This window comes from Dermacentor albipictus, chromosome 7, assembly GCF_038994185.2.
Source record: "Dermacentor albipictus isolate Rhodes 1998 colony chromosome 7, USDA_Dalb.pri_finalv2, whole genome shotgun sequence".
Lineage (NCBI taxonomy): Eukaryota > Metazoa > Arthropoda > Arachnida > Ixodida > Ixodidae > Dermacentor > Dermacentor albipictus.
In genome coordinates this window covers 97,759,405-97,779,416 of record NC_091827.1, presented here as the reverse complement: position 1 = coordinate 97,779,416, position 20,012 = coordinate 97,759,405, and the positions used below count along the sequence as shown (strand labels likewise).

Genomic DNA, 20,012 nt, shown 5'->3' with positions numbered 1-20,012 from the left:
CGCACAGCAAGAGTACATATATTGGTGACAAACTTCAGTCACAAGTTTGAGCACCCCATGAAGAGCCCGAAGAGTGCATGTATAGAAGAAATAGCAGCAATCAGCTACACGTTGGTCCTCTCGGTTACCACTGAAATAGCTTTTTTATATTAATGCAACTCTTCCACGGCACAAATAAGCATAGCTCAAAGAGCTCTTCCAGCAATGCAGACACTGTTTCTCGTCACCCTCAAGCATTCAACACCCGTTGTTAAGCATCGGGTAATAATCGAAGAATGTACTCTACCACTCGGCCAAAGCCCTCACAGGGATTCGACGCGAGAACGCGAAGCTAAAATAGAACAAGTCTACAAAACGCTGCAAGACGACATCATCCAGCGGTCTGATAACCCATGGGCCCCTCCACTCGCATTGGGAAGAAAGAGAATCGGAACCCATTCTCTCGCTTGGTTTGCCGGTTACTTGGGCTCACTTTGGGTTGTCTGAGGGTTCTCCATCTAACCCTAAAGAGGGCACCCAGGAGACCGCGTACCGAGTCCCTGACCGCGCTCCCTCCTCGATCACCCTGGCCCGCGGAGAATCCTGGCTTACGTTCAATGAAATGCCAAACACTTCTATCTGTCAAGACAGGCATTCCCCCTCCCGCACCCTCACTTATGCTGGGCGCGGGCGGTGACGCTTAGACTTTTACAAGTCCGTGCGTATCCTAACCTTGCGGTTTTTCATGTTATCTACTCTGAAAGGAATGCCGGCTCGGACTGCCCTGCGAGTGTACTATCGCGAGCAATAGACCATGTGCTGTGGGAATGTGAACGCATCGCCTCCGCCTTCAGCGGGCATAGGTGGGCTGTGTCCTTGGGTAGCCCCAAATTCAACGACCCAACCCTGGCCATTCAGAGTGCCCGCGATCGGACCGTAAAGCTCGACTTGGCGTCCCTATGTGAGGCTAGCCGAGCACCGCGGGGTTTTTCCTGCGTCTTATCTGACCCGAAATAAAATGTTCAATTCACACACTCACTCACTCATCGCGTGTCTGCGTCGATTACCGTCGCCTGACCAAAATGACGAAGGACATATACCCCCTCCCACGGATAGGCGACGCATTGGACGAACTCTGCAAGGGAAAGCTTTTTTTGATCGATTGACCTCGAGACGGGCTACTGGCAAATGGGAGTCGACAAGAGGATAGTGAAAACGGCTTTTATCACGCCAGATGGCCTCTATGAATTCAAGGTCATGCCATTTGGCCTTTGCTCGGTACCTGGAACTTACCAGCATGTAATGGATGGGGTATTGACTGGTTTGAAGTGGAAGACATGTTTAGTCTATCTTGAGGAAGTTGTCTTTGCCTGAAACTTTGACGATCACTTTAGCACTTTCCAACGCTACTGTAGGCCATCAACTCACGTGGGGTGGCCCTAAAGCCGGAAAAGTGACGCTTCGCCTATGGAGAACTTCTGTTCTTCGGCCACGTCATCCGCATATCAGGAGTCACTCCTGATCCGCGGGAAACATCTACCGTTGCAAGCTTTGCGCAGCCCGCCGAAAGAAGTCAGTGTGCAAGTTTCTTCGTTTGTGTACCTACTGTAAACGCTTTCTCAAGAACTTCTCTCGTATCGCCGCACCTCTGACACTCCTAAAAAAATCCGACGTCGAGTTTAAGTGGGAAGCACAGCAACCCGAGGTATTTGAAGAACTTAAACGACGCCTGCGCTCACCACCAGTACTAGCCCACTTTGACGAAGAGATTATTACAGAAATCCACACCGATGTCAGCAGCGTAGCCGTCAGCGCTGTCCTAATCCAGAGGAAACATAGATTGAAAGGATCATATCTGATTCTAGCCGGTCACTGACGAAAGCGGAAGCAAAACAACAGAAAAAAACTACCTTGCCATAATTTGGCCTACCACGAAATCTCACTTTATGTACATGACAGGCCGTCCAAAGTGGCAAGTGACCATCACGCACTGCGCTGGCTAAACAAATTAGCGGACATTACAGGAAGCCTTTGACGGCGGAACCTCTGATTGCAAGAATTTGATGTCACCGCAATGTGCAAGTGCCGCCGATAACTCTCTAATGCCCACTGCCTCTCCAGTGCTCCCATAGGCCTGCCGCTGTAAGACGACCAGGAAGACGACTCTTTCCTAGGGACAATAAGTGCCGGCGACGCCGCCGAACAGTAACGAGCTGACCCGGAGCAGAAAAGCTTTGTCGACTTCCTTTAAGGGAAATCTGACTCTGTTCCTACAGTATTTAGACGCGAATTGTCCTTGCTTTCGTTGGAAAATAGCATCCTCGTAAAGAAAAACTTCCCGCAAGTCGCACCAACTACATTCTGGTTGTGCCTTCATCAATGTGGCCAGAGGTTCTACGCGCTCTTCATGGTGACCCTATGGCAGGGCTTCTCGTGTTTCCCCATATACTCGCGAGGATTCAGGAGAATAATTACTCGCCAAGCCTGAACGCGAACATCAACCATTACTTCAAGATGTGCTGAGACTGCCAAACAAGTGAGACAGCACCGTCAAGGCAAGCTTGAGTACTATAGCTGATTGAGCTACGTTGCAGGCACTCATTGGGTATGGATTTGTTGAGACCCTTTTCGACGTCAACATATGGAAACAAATGGATAGTCATGGCTACCGAATACCTTACGTGCTATGGCGAAACGAAAGCCATGCCCAAACGTAGTGCAGCGGAAGTAGCGAAATTCTTTGCCAAAAATAGCCTGCCGGGACATGATGCGCCAGAAATCCTCATTACTGACAGAGGAACGGCTTTTACAGCTGAGCGTACTCAATACATCCTTTAGTATCGCCACACTGCAGTGACGGTGAAGAACGCCGCATCAATATTGTGAATCACGAAACTAATTTTTTGATTGATCGAGCCTGTGCCCAGAATAAATACCTTTGACGATTAGAATGCTACCTAATGCGAAATTTCAGTGCAACTCTATACTTGTTTTCGTTTCGCGCTAAACCGAGGTAATGAATTTGAGAGAAACATGCAGCAGACTCGGCTATCGTCGAAAATCTGATCTGCGGGCCAAGCATGTCGGCATTTATACATATTCGTCCAAGGTTCCAGTGTAATCGCTTGTGCCGCATGGCTTTCAGAAAGTACTGCACTATTCACGTCGGACATAGATTATGAAGCAATCGCAGGCGAATACAATCGAAACAAGAGTGAACGAGATCAAACCAAGCAAACCAAAAAAGCGCGACCGCTAGTTGAGGTGAGCAGACGATAGTACTAAGCGAGCGGTACGGCTGAGTACGCATCGAGCGGTGTGGCGGGTCGGCACGACACCAGTTTCCCGCGCGCACGTCACTAAAGGGGTCCTTCTCATCGGTCTTTGCCGTTCGCAGCTCGCGCCTTTTATCTCCCGCTCCGCGTTTGCCCTTTCATCTTTCGCTTTAATTGCCCCTTCACTCGGTTACGCCAGCGATGCTGACGGACACCGCAGGAAAGAGGACATTAGAGCTGCGCTCTAAAACAAGCAAGTCGAGTGCAACGACAGTGGCGCGCAGGGTTAGCGATCACCGGAATTTTTTTGTGCGGGTCAATCGCGTCGGCTTTTATAGATGACACGTCGAAAGTTCGAGGATAGTCGCAGGCGCCCTCGTGCCTTCCACAAACGGCTACGTGATCCGTGTTTCGTGTAAAATCTGATTATAATAGGTTAGGCGAAAGCGTACACAACAGATAACTCAAAGATAAGTTTCGAGTAAATTCCAAATTATGCAGACGTCTCTTACGCTCAGCGGTATCCTTAATTTGTTAGCGGGTGAAGTGCAGCCCCCGAGAAAAGGACAAGTAAACGTGTCAGTATTGCCAGACAAGTCACCGGAAGACAACCGCCCACTACCCGCCGATGTTTGATCTCACAACGCCTTTGATCTCACAGAACACCTGAACGAAACCTTCGTAGACATGTTATTCGAATGCGTCGACGTCGAAAACGGGACCTCTGATGCGGTGATTTCCTGCATAACCTTTGCTTATAAAACGGCTGTGCAAAACATAACACAGATGGCGCTGTTCAAGCTGGTTGACGGAAGGAATCCGACGAAGAAGAATACGTGGACGTCACAGGCTATCCATACAGTCATATAGTAAACGTAAAGAGTGGACACTCCCATTAGCCACTACGGCCAGTTTTGGCTCTTAGCGCACCTAGCGTAATCGCCGAAACGCACCAGCCTGCCAGGTGACACCGCACACCGCTGAACCCCGGAGTCAATGATTTCATTTTTGTTTCGTTTTTTTTTTGTATAGCGAAGCTGTTTATGCAGGTTCCTGTGCTGTCATTGTCCGACTTGGCTGAAAAAGGGCTACGTGACCTAGCAGGGAGGAAAATAAGACCTCCACAGGAGGAAAGGGGCTGAAGTGACCTCTTTCCCCCTGTGAAGATGCTATCGTATACGGTTGTCAAACGGTGCATTTTCAGCGGTCGAGCCAGATCAGCAGCGAATTTATCGACGATTGATTCCAAGTCGCTGCGAAAGAAAGAAATGTTATGCATGCGGGTTGCGGCTAACGCACAGCGCCTAGCGATTGCAACGCGATACTAGCAGCGAGTGGCTGCCGGCACTTCTTGCGCCACCAAGAACTGCCGGCAACCCCATCGATCGCCAAAACAATCGAACCAATCGTCAAAACGATTCCAGCGCCGGCGTACCCAGTGGTGGTCCTTGCGCCCAACGTACGGAGCTTTGGATTAGTGGTTCCGCACATTCCATCCCAGCTAGAACTATGGGAAGATCACAGGTAGTGCGTACTCCTGGCGAAGAAGCTGCCTACCGCGAGCGTCAGTGAAACTTGGCTCCTTAACGCGCTCGTCTTCGCAGGGCTGACCTAGTGCTGTGCGCTAGACAGATGCCGAGTTTAAATAGCAGCGCCGACCATGAGCAAATGCAACATTAGACTAATACTTCATGGCATGATGTAACACTCGGTGTAACTAAAATATCTTCGCTGTTCGACCATATTCAAGAACTGAGAAGGGCGGTCATTTTTTTTGTGTGTGACCAGTAACGTGGCATGCATCGTCGAGTTATTTTATGCAGGCGCTTGCGCCGCTGCTTATGTCTTCAGACGACGAACCCGCAAAGCTATTTTCGCACTTTACGTTAGTTTTATTTAAACTTATATTCGTTACGTTCCAAGTTGTAATTTGGCGGAACAATCATGCCAATTGGTAATGAGGAAGTAGAGCATATACGTTGTTGATATTGTACTTCTAATAATTCGCAGCAAAGGATTATCGTAAATAAAAGTCTCACGTTCATGCACTGTCTATCAGCTCGCAAACAGCAGGCAAGAATTTATTGCAGCAGGATTGTGAGTAAAGTGGCGGACACATGAAAGCGGGAAGAAACAGCGAAATGTAAGAAGTGTCGAATATTTGGAAATGTGTTGCGTGATGGGAATAAATTTTGCAGAAGCATAAAAAGAGACAAGAATTGATGCAAGTATTCATATTATGAAAAAAAAATGCTGTAGAAGCAAGCGAGCAATAATTTACTCAAAACGGGATTCCTTAGCAAGAATAAGTATGGCAGTGCTTCCGGCACTTTTACGAAGGAGCGTGAATTAAGGTAGCAAAATTATGTGAATGGTTGGGTGCAAAAATAAAATGGTTGCATTTTTGCTACTTCATTATACGTCTAGTACCTATGTGTCTAAGGTAGGCCAACATTCCGGCATGTTGATGTGCTCCAGTGACGCAAGCTGTGGAAAAGCCTTGAATGCATTTAGTTATAGTGGAAAGGTACTTTTTGGAACCAATTGTTGAGGGAAATGTGACAGTGCTGCAGCACGAAGCATCGGACCAAATGAAGATGGACGAGACAACCGCTACCAACAACTCCATGAAAATACCACCGAAGCCAAGCTATCGCATATATCAGGTCGAACATTTGCTAATGTCACTGCTTCCAGGTATGTAGCGTTCTAATTTTGTTTGTCTATGGCCACCGAGCTCCGCGTTCGTCTGCCGTGGACAGCAACCACTTCGTTGCTATACTGCGAAGTTACATTCAGGCCTGCGAAAGCTCATCGTTCAGGCCCTGGCCCGTTTGTCGAGGGTAGCATGACCGCAGGTTAAAAGAAATAAGCACATGGCACAAAACTCACATGGTACATAACGTGTTTTGACGCAGAGCAACGTCGTTCTTGTCCTCATTAACTTCATGGGAAACTAACGTTCTTCTAGTCCTTTATTTCCTTCGAAAAAGCTAAGGAACTAAGTTTATTGAGTTGCTGAGGTGTTACCTTTACGCAAGCCTTATCTTTTCTAGAGAATAACATGTAAATTCAAAGCAGGGCTTCGGCATTGGTTCTTGCGCAGCTCGTGTTTTCTGTGCAATCCTTTAAACAGTTTTCTTTGGCAATGCATTTTACCAAGGGTATTGTTTTCCTCTACGTATCGATAGTGTAAGACGCATTCTTTCGGATTACTTGCTTGTCAAGTATTATAATAACAGACACTTTTAAGGCGCCATCGATAGCTGCTTTGTGGTATTTATCGGCAGGCATACAGCCATACGCCGCATCTCTGATCAATGACCATTGCGTGGCGGTGGTAGATTGGCGCTGTCTGTCACAGTAATTGTGTATTCGTTTGATTTCATTTTCAGTGTGTGGATGACTTAGCGGTGTTGTGCCAAGCGGGCACTGTGGCTGAGGTAAGTGATTTTGCTTTTTCTTCCTTGTAACAAGTAAATTTGGTTCTTACATCTCAACCATGCAATTTGTCGCTCAGATAATTTACATGTATTTCCTTGCTTCTTTCTTCTGCAGGACACAATCTACGAAGAACTATTCGAAACTCTTCGTGTGAGTAAATAGGTTTACTTCAGCTTCACAGGGGCAAAAGAGGGTGCACTTCGTGCCAAATGTTCCAGTGCATCATCATTTTGTTCATATTGCATCATCATAATCACCAAAATAGGTGATAAATAGTTATATTCTATCATTTCTGTGATAAGAAGGAACCGACTTCCGTTTGCTTTGCTTTTCTGTACAAATTTTCAAATGCGCCATTATTTGAATGCTTCGTTATTTGATTACCCTTTAAAACACAAGTGCACCTCAAAGCACGCGCTTTAAATAGGGAAATGGGATTAGAACTGTGCATATAGCGTAGCGCGTGGAACATCTACTCCAAGAATACGCGGAGATTTTTTAACATTGGAGAAGGAACACATTCAAGGAGAATAGGTTTTGCAGGACTGGACGACTCAAGCCGATGCATCCGTGGTATTACCTTTCGTGTACTTGATCACTCTCTCTTACATGGCTCTCTTGTGTGTTAATCATTTTTTATTGTGAGACGATTAAATGCTCTTCTGGCTGGATGAATTTTAGTGAGCGTGTTGCTTATGGTTACTCAACCAATGAAGGAGAGCCAACTAAAAAAAAAGAGCAACTACAGTGAAAATCTGCCGCTGGCTAAGAATACAATGATGGGCCGGTGGATATGCAGCATTCTTTTGAACTTACCTAATATATCCCTCCTTTATTATATCTAAGGTTTAAAAGAAGGATTATGGCGCCCTTAATGTGTTGAGAAGAAATGCATACAGCTGGCAATCGTACGTAGGTAGTAAACACCACTTTTCATTCAAGTGAGATTAGCTTATAAATACTCACCATTAGCTATAGAACCTATGCAATTCTAAATTTTTACGATCATCCACAATAAGGAAGTTATACAAGTTCTAGAGAATTTTAAAAAGCGTCCGATGGATCAGTATGAAAATTTATTATTCAATCTTGTTTAGCAGCACCACAAAGAACGCCCGGGAAATTAAAAAAAAACACACCTGACAACTCGCTTCGGTACCGTGATCACAGCAGGACAGAACCAGCGAAAACATTATGAACAAGCTTGTGGGTTACGACAGAAAAAAGTTACAGCAGGGCAACGATGTCTGCTTCTTCTTTCGGTATCTTTACATTACCCCAAAGGAGCGAGTCGAGTGTGAAGGCGGTGCTCACACCGCCCAACTAGACAGCGTGTACACGAACTCGTACTTGACAGTTAGCGGTAGTTGTGACAGTCGGCTTCACGGACAGACATTGGACAACGCATTCGGTTTATCGCTGCTTGCTGCGAACCGCCGACTTGACCTGGCCGCCCTTACAAGTGTGCGTCGTAAGCGTCGGGCATGACCAATAAGTCCCCTGCAGTCGGGCTTGCTCAGCCGGACTGGCTAGCGTTTACGTGAGCACGACAGGCAAACCTCATTCGAACCAGCCGATGTGACCAGTTTCCTTCTGTTCTTTTTTTTTTTAGGGAGAGCGGTGAGGAGGGTAGTCGTGTAAATGTCCTGATTGTGCTTTTCAATATCAGGAATGGCCGGGTCAGTAGCTTCCAGCTTTCGAGCCAAAATGAAATGGCGGCGTTAGCATAGAAGCCACTGACTGCGTAGCTTGCCTGTCACTTAGTCTATTGTCTCAAATTATTAATGAAGCTATAGGTTAAAAGCGTTGTTTCTTTTGCGCGAGACGTTTGCGCTGCAGTTACAGCGCACACGCACGTAGTTGCGTAGGACACACACACACACACACAGATATATATATATATATATATATATATATATATATATATATATATATATATATTCTGGCTGTTCTGGCTGGCTGGAGTAATTTTAGTGCGCATGTTACTTAGTGTTACTCAGCCAATGAAGGAGAGCCAACGCAAAAAAAAGCCACTACAGTGAATATCTGCCGCTGGCTAAGAATGAAATGATGGGCCGGTGGATATGCAGCACTCTTTTGGAATCTTACCTAATACATCCTTCCCTAATTTTATCTCTCCGTAGATAGATAGATAGATAGATAGATAGATAGATAGATAGATAGATAGATAGATAGATAGATAGATAGATAGATAGATAGATAGATAGATAGATAGATAGATAGATAGATAGATAGATAGATAGATAGATAGATAGATAGATAGATAGATAGATACATAGATAGATAGATAGATAGATAGATAGCGAGAGAGTGTGCGCATTTGCCTTCGCTGCCTTGAACCGGTACAACGAATTATTCTGCAATGGTAAGAACTTCAATACGCTTCAGAGTTGCACGTTTTTCCAGAACCCCGTAAAACGTCACCGCTCGATGTGTCGTACTTTGTTATTTATTTATTTAGTTATTGTATTTTAGGCTCCGTTTGCAACTATACAGAATACAAAATTGTTTTCGCAATTCGCTCCTCCGATCGGGTCTTCTCATAGCGCATCCAAATATGACAAAGGTTTCGTAAAGCTAACAGGGAGACCCTGAGCATTTATCGTGTTCGCCATCGTCTGTTTACTGACCTGTCGGTCAGACGATTATTCTCATGAGCACATAAATATCTGCAAGTTTACGTAGCAAGGTCTGCCCAAATTTATTTTCTTGCCTTTTTTACGTGATATTTTCTGCTCCCAAGCGATTTTGCCAAGACGTCCTTGTTTTTGTGTTCACGTTCTCTTGTACAATTCCAGTGCTTCTTGAAGGCGTTATCGAAGAAAGACCTGGTCACCATCACCGAAGGTGTTATCTGCGACATTGCCCAGCTTTTCAAGAAAGCTGACTTTGGAATAGACATCCTGACGTTCGTCGTTCGCGCTCTCACGGGTGTAGTTGCTGGTGTCACGTGTAAGCCTATTTGATTCTATTGCATAGTGAGAGATTTATTTCGCAGAATGCCTATCAAATTCATCGATGTGAAGAAACAAAGCAGTAAGCAACACAGTGACGCGAGCACAATACCTCTATTGGTGTTTAAGACCTTCGAATTTCGATCCAGATATGCTATGTAAAAGACACGTATAATCGCTCGCGATGTCTGCTGCACTTTAGTCAGCCTACTATAATACGCGCCTTCACTTATTTTACTGCTGGCCTTTCATAACAGCTAGATTGTCCATTTGTATGCAACTATTATTTGTTTTTCTTTATACACCGAAAATATGGAACACATTGTTCAGGACTTCTTATGAATCAAAGACAAGATAATAGACACGTTATCGGAAGCATATAGACAAACTTCATGCTGGTAACTACGAAACCTGCGACGTCACTATTGCTCAGATATATCGAACCCATAGAAGATAACCACTTGTCGCGATTTCTCGTCGAGCCACTTGTACTCGTGGTCGCAACCCTCTGCGGGTTGCTCTCCGACATTAAATGATTCGTGGGGCCAATATAATCAGGCTTACGGTAGGCAACGGTAGGCGCCTGTCTCTGTGAGGTCATTGCACGGAGCACGTGTGTAAAGGAACTCCGCAAATGTTATGTGGTAACATTGCATCCCCATTCAATGAGCATGGAAATTGAATATGTGGAGGCGCTTGGGCGTTTAAAAGACGAAGTATCGCCATGTATGCCAGCATTAACAAGAACGGACTGACAAGCACCGCCACTAGAGAGTATGGCACTCTTAAAGAAACAAGAATATTATATACGGCTCCTACTTTTCAAGAATTAAGGCAAAGCCCATCGCTTAAAAACTTTGCAGGAAGCCTCAGTAGCAGCTCGAAGAAACATAATACGGTAATTGTTTCTTGGCACCAGTTTGGTTTTCCGTGTGCCAGGAAGGGAACGCGTCATTGAGTAACAATACATTGGCACGCCCCGTTCCTGCGATCGCCGCTGCTGCCACAAACGAATAAATTAAACACTTACGACAATCGTGTTTCCAATAGGTTGCGTCATCATATCCGACCCCGTTGCTGCGCATCAGGAAATGTTCCTCTATGCCATAGCGTCACAACAATGTCGATGACTCGAGACCATGCGTAACGAGGACTACTTCAGTAACAACTCAATATAGCTTATATTTCTATATCTTCATAATTTCTAAACGTTATTGTAGAACGTTTTAAACGTGTGCGTGCACAATTTATAAAAGGTAAAATTTAGTAGTACAGTTCCTTTAACAATGATAGGTCCTCGAAATTGCTGTCCAGCTAAGAGTCCGCTACATTTCTTAAAATGCTGTCGCACTCAATATTAGGTGCAAAGAATCTGTCTGGCGTGTGTTGGCGCTGCCATGCTTCCATACTGCGCCCTTATGAGAGCACGGCCACGCCTACGCAAGAAAATCGCTGAAAAACGTCTCGATTAAGCGTAGCACCCTCTTTACAACAAAACTGGCATTGGTCATAGTTATTAATAAAAGCACTGACGTGTGTGTGCACATGTTGCAACTCATAATGAGCGTGGTAGTACTTACGTAATCTGCGCTGATTACCACCTGTGACCACACGACTGAAAAAGAGACCACAGTTGCTGGGTGGTTGGTCTACACGAATGTGTACAGCGTGGTTTCGGCGTATTCCATCGTCCTCTTCTTCATATTTTTGAATTACTCAGATTTACAAATACAAAAGCCTTTTTGATCGAGTTATAGTCACTCGATATTGTCAGCAAAAGACTCAGATTGGCGTGTAAGCAAGCACAAAAACACTGCTGACACTTCTTCATAATGCGCTCATGGCGAAATAATGGACGGCCTCTGTCTGAGCACGAGAACCATAAAATGGTAAATAATTCTTTTTTTATGTCTGTATATGTGGGACCGCCATTATGTGCATCTGCAGTGAATCAGAGAGCAGTTATATGTAATTTTCCAGGTTTCTTTGAAAGTTAAAGCAGTCACGACGATAATTAAGTGCGGTAGTAGGAAGCGACATCTTGTTTATATTTTTTTTGCGGGGGGGGGGAGTAAGGTTAGCAGTTAAAATCCGTTCACTTCCTAAACAACTGTTGATTGAGGCTTGAATTTCCCCTTGTTTAGTTACTACGCACATACGAACAAAGTGTAGTCAACAAGCGCGAGCTCTCGCTGTCACAACGCCCGCATGATGAGAAGCCCCGGAAACGGGTAGCTCTGTTGCCTGTCGAAAGGAAAAGGAGCTGAGCTGCAGCTCCCTTAAGCGTTTAAACTGCGCCGCCCTGCGAAAAATCACATAAACAAGTGATCTGTGAAAGTGGCGCTTCTACACACCGCTCGCACGCTCTGACACACGCCACCATCATCATCATCATCATCATCATCATCATCAGCCTGGTTACGCCCACTGCAGGGCAAAGGCCTACATAAGAGTAACTACATACTAACTACATTACTACATAAGAGTAAAAGAACCAATAGCAGCCGAATCACTACTGACATTGAACGTGACTTGAAACCACCCATAAAATAAAGGCAAGCAATTGCAAGCGTCCAATATAGATATTCAGTCTGGCGTTATGACATTTTTGAGCGGCATGCACACAGTGAATGTAACATCATCAGCCTGGTTACGCCCACTGCAGGGCGAAGACCTCTCCCATACTTCTCCAACAACCCCGGTCATGTACTAATTGTGGCCATGCCGTCCCTGCAAACTTCTTAATCTCATCCGCCCACCTAACTTTCTGCCGCCTCCTGCTACGCTTCCCTTCCCTTGGGATCCAGTCCGTAACCCTTAATGACCATCAGTTATCTTCCCTCCTCATTACATGTCCTGCCCACGCCCATTTCTTTTTCTTGATTTCAACTAAGATGTCATTAATTCGCGTTTGTTCCCTCACCCAATCTGCTCTTTTCTTATCCCTTAACGTTACACCTATCATTCTTCTTTCCATAGCTCGTTGCGTCGTCCTCAATTTGAGTAGAACCCTTTTCGTAAGCCTCCAGGTTTCTGCCCCATAGGTGAGTACTGGTAAGACACAGCTATTATATACTTTTCTCTTGCGGGATAATGGCAACCTGCTGTTCATGATCTGAGAATGCCTGCCAAACGCACCCCAGCCCATTCTTATTCTTCTGATTATTTCCGTCTCATGATCCGGATCCGCCATCACTACCTCCCCTAAGTAGATGTATTCGTTTACGACTTCCAGTGCCTCACGGCCTATTGTAAATTGCTGTTCTCTTCCGAGACTGTTAAACATTACTTTAGTTTTCTGCAGATTAATTTTTAGACCCACTCTTCTGCTTTGCCTCTCCAGGTCAGTGAGCGTGCATTGCAATTGGTCCCCTGGGCTACTAAGCAAGGCAATATCATCAGCGAATCGCAAGTTACTAAGGCATTCTCCATTAACTTTTATCCCCAATTCTTCCCAATCCAGGTCTCTGAATACCTCCTGTAAACACGCTGTGAATAGCATTGGAGAGATCGTATCTCCCTGCCTGACGCCTTTCTTTATTAGGATTTTGTTGCTTGCTTTATGGAGGACTACGGTGGCTGTGGAGCCGCTATATATATCTTTCAGTATTTTTACATACGGCTCGTCTACACCCTGATTCCGTAATGCCTCCATGACTGCTGAGGTTTCGACAGAATCAAACGCTTTCTCGTAATCAATGAAAGGTATATATATGAGGGTTGGTTATATTCCGCACATTTCTCTATCACCTGATTGATAGTGTGAATATGGTCTATTGTTGAGTAGCCATTACGGAATCCTCCCTGGTCCTTTGCTTGACAGAAGTCTAAGGTTGTTCCTGATTCTATTTGTGATTACCTTAGTAAATACTTTGTAAGGAACGGGCAGTAAGCTGATCGGTCTTTAATTTTTCAAGTCTTTGGCGTCCCCTTTCTTATAGATTATGATTATGTTTGCGTTCTTCCAAGATTCTGGTACGCTCGAGGTCATGAGGCATTGCGTATACAGGGTGGCCAGTTTCTCTAGAACAATCTGTCCACCATCCTTCAACAAATCTGCTGTTACCTGATGCTCCCCAGCTGCCTTCCCCCTTTGCATATCTCCCAAGGCTTTCTTTACTTCTTCCGGCGTTACCTTTGGCATTTCGAATTCCTCTAGACTATTTACTCTTCCATTATCACCGTGGGTGCCACTAGTACTGTATAATTCTCCATAGAACTCCTCAGCCACTTGAGCTATCTCATCCATATTAGTGATGATATTGCCGGCTTTGTCTCTTAACGCATACATCTGATTCTTGCCAATTCCTAGTTTCTTCTTCACTGTTTTTAGCCTTCCTCCGTACCTGAGAGCATGTTCAATTCTATCCATATTGTACTTCCTTATGTCAGCTGTCTTATGTTTGTTGATTATCTTCGAAAGTTCTGCCATTTCTATTCTAGCTGTAGGGTCAGAAGCTTTCATACATTGGCGTTTCTTGATCAGATCTCTCGTCTCCTGCGATAGTTTGCTGGTATCCTGCCTAACGGAGTTACCACCGACTTCTATTGCACACTCCTTAATAATGCCCACAAGATTGTCGTTCATTGCTTCAACACCAAGCACCTCTTCCTGAGTTAAAGCCGTATACCTGTTCTGTAGCTTGGATCTGGACTTCCTCTATTTTTCCTCTTACCGCTAAGTCATTAATCGGCTTCTTATGCACCAGTTTCTTCCGTTCCCTCCTCAGGTCTAGGCTAATTCGAGTTCTTACCATCCTGTGGTTGCTGCAGCGCACCTTGCCGAGTACGTCCACATCTTGTATGATGCCAGGGTTAGCGCAGAGTATGAAGTGTGTTTCATTTCTAGTCTGTCCGTTCGGGCTCCTCCACGTCCACTTTCGGCTATCCCGCTTGCGGAAGAAGGTATCCATTATCTTCATATTATTCTGTTCCGCAAACTCTACTAATAACTCTCCCCTGCTATTCTTAGTGCCTATGCCATGTTCCCCCACTGCCTTGTCTCCAGCCAACTTCTTGCCTACCTTGGCATTAAAGTCGCCCATTAGTATAGTGTGCTTAGTTGTCACTCTACCCATCGCCGATTCCACGTCTTCATAGAAGCTTTCGACTTCCTGGTCATCATGACTGGATGTAGGGGCGTAGACCTGTACAATCTTCATTTTGTACCTCTTATTAAATTTCACAACAAGACCTGCCACCCTCTCGTTAACGCTATAGAATTCCTGTATGTTACCAGCTATATTCTTATTAATCAGGAATCCGAATCCTAGTTCTCTTCTCTCCGCTAAGCCTCGGTAGCACAGGACGTGCCTGCTTTTTAACACCGTATATGCTTCTTTTGGCCTCCTAACTTCACTGAGCCCTATTATATCCCATTTACTGCCCTCTAATTCCTCCAATAACACTGCTAGACTCGCCTCACTAGATAACGTTCTAGCGTTAAACGTTGCCAGGTTCATATTCCAATGGCGGCCTGTCCGGAGCCAGTGATTCTTAGCACCCTCTGCTGCATCGCAGGTCTGACCGCCGCCGTGGTCAGTTGCTTCACAGCTGCTGGGGACTGAGGGCCGGGGTTTGATTGTGTTGTTCATATAGGAGGTTGTGGCCAAGTACTGCACCAGGGTGGCCAATCCTGCTCTGGTGAGGGAGTGCGTTACCGGTTTTGGTCACCGGGATCAGGCCACACTCCATGTCTGTTTATGCAATTTTATCAACACGCGGATTTTCTTTTCTTTTTTTGTTTAAATCCGGTGGAAAATTGCCGGCACCGGGATTCGAACCACGGACCTCTTGCACGCGAGGCGGGTGTTCTACCTCTACGCCATCGCTGCCTCACACACGCCATAGGTCACATTAAACCGAGCGTGCGCCTTCATACCCTGGAGATCACGGTGGTGCCAACGGCGACATGCTGATGTGCGTCGAATGTGTCTGATATAAAGCACAGACTCTTCCATGTCGTATACATTTAGCAACACACGCGTATGTCTGTATTACGGAAAGAACTCGTCTGCCCAAGCCTATGGAGATGCAAACTTCGTAATTCATGAATATAATTTACAACGTCGCCATAATGGAGTACAAAGCAGCTTTTTATGACATCGTTCGTCTGATACCTTATGGTACCGCATGCTATATTTCATGCTGTTTTATATGCAGCAAGGTCAAAAGGTACTAGCTACGGTTTCATGAATTAGGCTGCAAGTTTTCACCGAACAAATGTGACCTGCAATCTAAAGTACGATGACTTATCTGCTGTAAAAGGGAGCTTATTTTACTGAGAAAAATGCCGCACTGTAGCAATCCAGTGTTTCCGAAACGATGTTAGAAGCTGCCTAACTACTCTTTTCTGAGTGTGTGGCACACGCTAATTCCTTTTAGCTCAGGGTAGGTGAAACGCTTTCCAGCTACGTCGTCGCGCAGAATCTCCAACTAACATAACACAATAAATGATTGACATTCGCAAGGACAAAAGATGATGGTTTCATGAAATTCCTTCTTCTCGAGGCAACTGACGTTTCTCTCTATGTCGCAATTCAATAGCTGCACGCCATTGCCTATAGGTTCGTTCTAGAAGATATCGTTGACTTAAAGCTGCGCAGCAAGCTGTCATCTGCAGAGCGTCGCAGGACGAATATTAGACATCTACTCGTATATATGCGTTTATTATTCATTTAATACATTACTTAGGCTCCACTGTGCTTACCGTAGCCATTAGAAATTAGCACATGTTTATCTTTTTATACTTTCATACGCTCTACCGACCCTAGCATAGCGCAGCATGTAGAGGTGTTAGGTAGGGTAATGCGTATTCACCATAGTTTGAGAAGTCTTGGATTGCCCTCCTCTTGAAGAGAGAAGTGGTACACTTCAAAAGAAACTTGAATAGTACCACAAATTTCAAAGGATGCCAACATTATACTAATATGAAGTGAAACAATAAGGAATGAGTGAATAATTTGCCCGTTAGCTTGCTTCCAGTATTGTATAAAGTATTCACCAAGATAGTTTTCAATAGAATAAGGGCAACACTTCACTTCAGTCAACCCAGAAAACAAGCTGGCTTCATGAAGGGATGCTCTAGAATGGGTCACATCGATGTCATCAATCAGGAACTCCAGAAATTGGCCGACTACAATCAGCCTCTCTATATGGCTTTCATAGATTACGAAGACGCATTTGATTCAGTAGAGGCACCAGCAGTTATAGAGGAATTAGGTAATCAAGAAGTACAAGATGCATACGTAGATATTTTGGGAAATATCTACAAAAATGCCAGTTACGTTGCTTCACCAAAAAAAAACGTAAAAATTCCCTATGAAGAATTGGATCTGGCAAAGAGACGCAATTTCTCCAAAGATATTCGCGGCATTCTTAGAAGGATTCAAGCTATTAGACGAGGAAGGCTTAGCGGTGAGGAATAATGGCGAACATCTCAACAATCTTCGGTATGCAGATGACATGGTCTTGTTAAGTAAAAGTGGGCATCAAAACAACAAATTATTGAAGGTTATAACCGTGGAAGTGTAAGAGTGAGGCTGAAAATTAGTATGCGGCAGACACAGGTAATGTTCCATGGTTTGGCAAGGAAACAAGGATTCATGATACCCAGTTAGGCTATAGAGTCTGTGTATGAGTACGTATATCTAGGTCAATTACCCACAGGGGACTCTGATCATGAATAGAAAATTACAGGTGAATAAAAACGGGTTAATGTTCACGCAGCAGGCGTCACCAAATCCTGGCTGGAAGCTTACCACAGTCGTTATAAAGCAAAGTGTGCATGCAATCATGTCATGCCACCGCTCTTACATATACGGCAGAAACCTGGACGTTAACAATGAAGGTCGACAAGAAGTCAAAGACGGCGCAAAGACCGATGCCACGAAAAATGTTAGGCCTAACGCTAAGCCACCCGAAGCGAGCGGCGTGGGTCAGAGAGCAAACGAGTATAGCCAATATTCCAGTTGACATTGGGAGAAAGAAAATGGACCTGCGCAGGCTATGTTGTGCGCACAGCTGATGGCCGGTGGTTCACAGGAGTTACGAAATGCGTGAGAATGAAAGGGAAGTGCAGTCGAGGATGCCAGAAGATTAGGGGAGGTGATGAAACTAGAGCATTTGCAGGGACAAGTTGCAATCAGCTAGCGCAAGATGGCGGTAATTGCAGATCGCTGGGAGAAGTCTTTGCCCTGCAGTGGTCATAAAAATGGGCTCATCATGATAACGATGATGACGATGATCTTTTTGACAGACGTAAGTCAATTCTCCGCTACACTCAGGCAGAAGTGAGATCAACGTTCATGCAAGTTACTGTGGAAGCGTCAAATCTTCATGTTAAAATGAAGGCCCACGCGTTCAATAGCAGTGTAAACATTCGATAAAGTAGACTATAACACTTGGACCTCCTTTCTCCAAAGAAAAATGTGATGCACGTGTGAGTGTCGCGTGAATGCTGGTGTGAAAAACAAAATAGATATTTTCCGTCAGCGACTGCATTCCACTCATTGATGATTATAGTAGATTTGTTGTCTTTATATGGTTCATAATTCGTTATTCCGAATAAATACAGGGTAGTGTCGTCATTGTCCATTTCACGTTGTCTTTCTTTCTTGAAAAAATTAGAGCTTGAAATGTTATTGTTCCTCTAAAATAACCACATTTTCTAAGCCAATGCTCCCACCAAATACGACACATTGCGAAATCCGACTGAGATATTGTGTTTGACTTAATTGTTTTACTGAGGATACATTTTGAAATGCAGCAAGTTTCTACGACGTTGTCATTGTCCCCCAACCAGAGACAGGTGTCGGAAAGCGTCAATGCGTACCGGGCTGCACTCAACGTCACACTGCGCCCGACGTGGAAAGGGGGTACTAATCTACCATGATGCGCGAATCACCGCTGTTCGCAGCGCATTTTGTCGTTGCTGCATTGGATACCACGAATAACTTTAGAGCCCTCGTGGCACGCAAGTCGCAACGTGTGCATCCTGTAGTAAAACTTTGGGGAAGCGGCGTTTAGAAAGTCAAGTTGGTCGCCTTGCTTGCGCGGGGTCGCATCATGCGGAAACGGAACATCCCACGCGCTTGAGCCCCACGCGTCAACACGCGACACCGAACGCGCTGAGATGTGATGCGCAACGCTCCGACGCCTGTCTCTGGGTGCGTCATTAGGACTGTTCACCAGGGAACTAAATTTCACTAATATCAGTTCTGCCTATGATCATGCTTTCTTCCTGAAGAAGGAACAGTTGGTATTCCCTTTAATATAGATGTGAATCTTTTATTTCAGGTTGATGCCAGAACAAGTTCGTCTACGGTAAGACCACGAAGGCATAAAGGACCAATTTCTTTGAATAAAGGGCGTCGTGCGTAAAGAAGGATGTCATGATGGTGTCCACTTTGGAACTACCCTTTAGCATGATTCGCCTAGTAAAGCTATAACTTTCAGTACTTTTCGGTGCTTTTGCCGGGCATTTATCTGTATAAACCACGAATATGCCTATAAACAGCATAAATCGTGTATGTGGCTTGTATGCGGTATTTGATTATATGGCGTGCCGTCGTCCGTCTTAACGTTGATTTTATCTGGCCCATGATATCTTGCCGTTTCTTTTTACTCAACTTGAACGCTACAAGTGAGCACGAAGACGGCGCTCAAAGCATGCTTGTTATGTGTTTTATATACCATTCCTTAAGCAAAAGAAATATGATACAGCTCCAACACACAAGTAGAAATATATATGAAGTGATACTTTGGTGAAGCCCTGCTTAATTATTCTGAAAAAAAAAATAAGACGTGTATGTTTTGTTTACATTCGACCTACGCAGCGTGGGCAACGTCATGAAAGCTTTGAGTTTGCCTAACAAAATTGTCACAGCATGAATATCATATGTGTTGCAATTGATATGTTTATGCAATGCACTTCTCAGAAGTAATCACCAAATTCTTGGACTAAAATGCAAGGCACTGAATCAGGTGTATTAGCAGCGAGAACACAGGTAATGGGGGAGATGGAAATTCAGCACGCTGAGCAAAACGAGAACAAGATAAAAGCAGGAGCCAACGTTTGGCAAGGCAACTTGTCTTTCTTGAAGGCGGCATATGCACGCGTATGCACACGTAGGAAGAGTGTGAATTGTCTACGCAGTGGTCCCATCACGAAGAAAACAATGATGCTGGTCGTGGGAAGAATGGCGATGAAATTTATATGCGCATAAAGTATGACAGATATCTAGCTATATTCAGGCATTCTGTACATCTTGGGTAAAATCACCGCGCACCCAATCTGGAGGATTAACTAAGAGTGGGCACGCACCCAGTCGCACATACC

General features: G+C 44.9%; 1 protein-coding gene across 1 annotated transcript in view; it reads left to right on the top strand.

The window, feature by feature from the left end:
- LOC135916833 (uncharacterized) overlaps nucleotides 1–9,685 on the top strand; it is a 166,042-nt gene extending 156,357 nt beyond the window's left edge. Inside the window, exons 13-15 of the mRNA XM_070522027.1 lie at nucleotides 6,650–6,697; nucleotides 6,813–6,848; nucleotides 9,518–9,685. Of these exons, the coding sequence (XP_070378128.1) occupies nucleotides 6,650–6,697; nucleotides 6,813–6,848; nucleotides 9,518–9,685 (252 nt within the window). The remainder of the gene's footprint in view (nucleotides 1–6,649; nucleotides 6,698–6,812; nucleotides 6,849–9,517) is intronic.
- The last annotated feature ends 10,327 nt before the right edge of the window (nucleotides 9,686–20,012 follow it).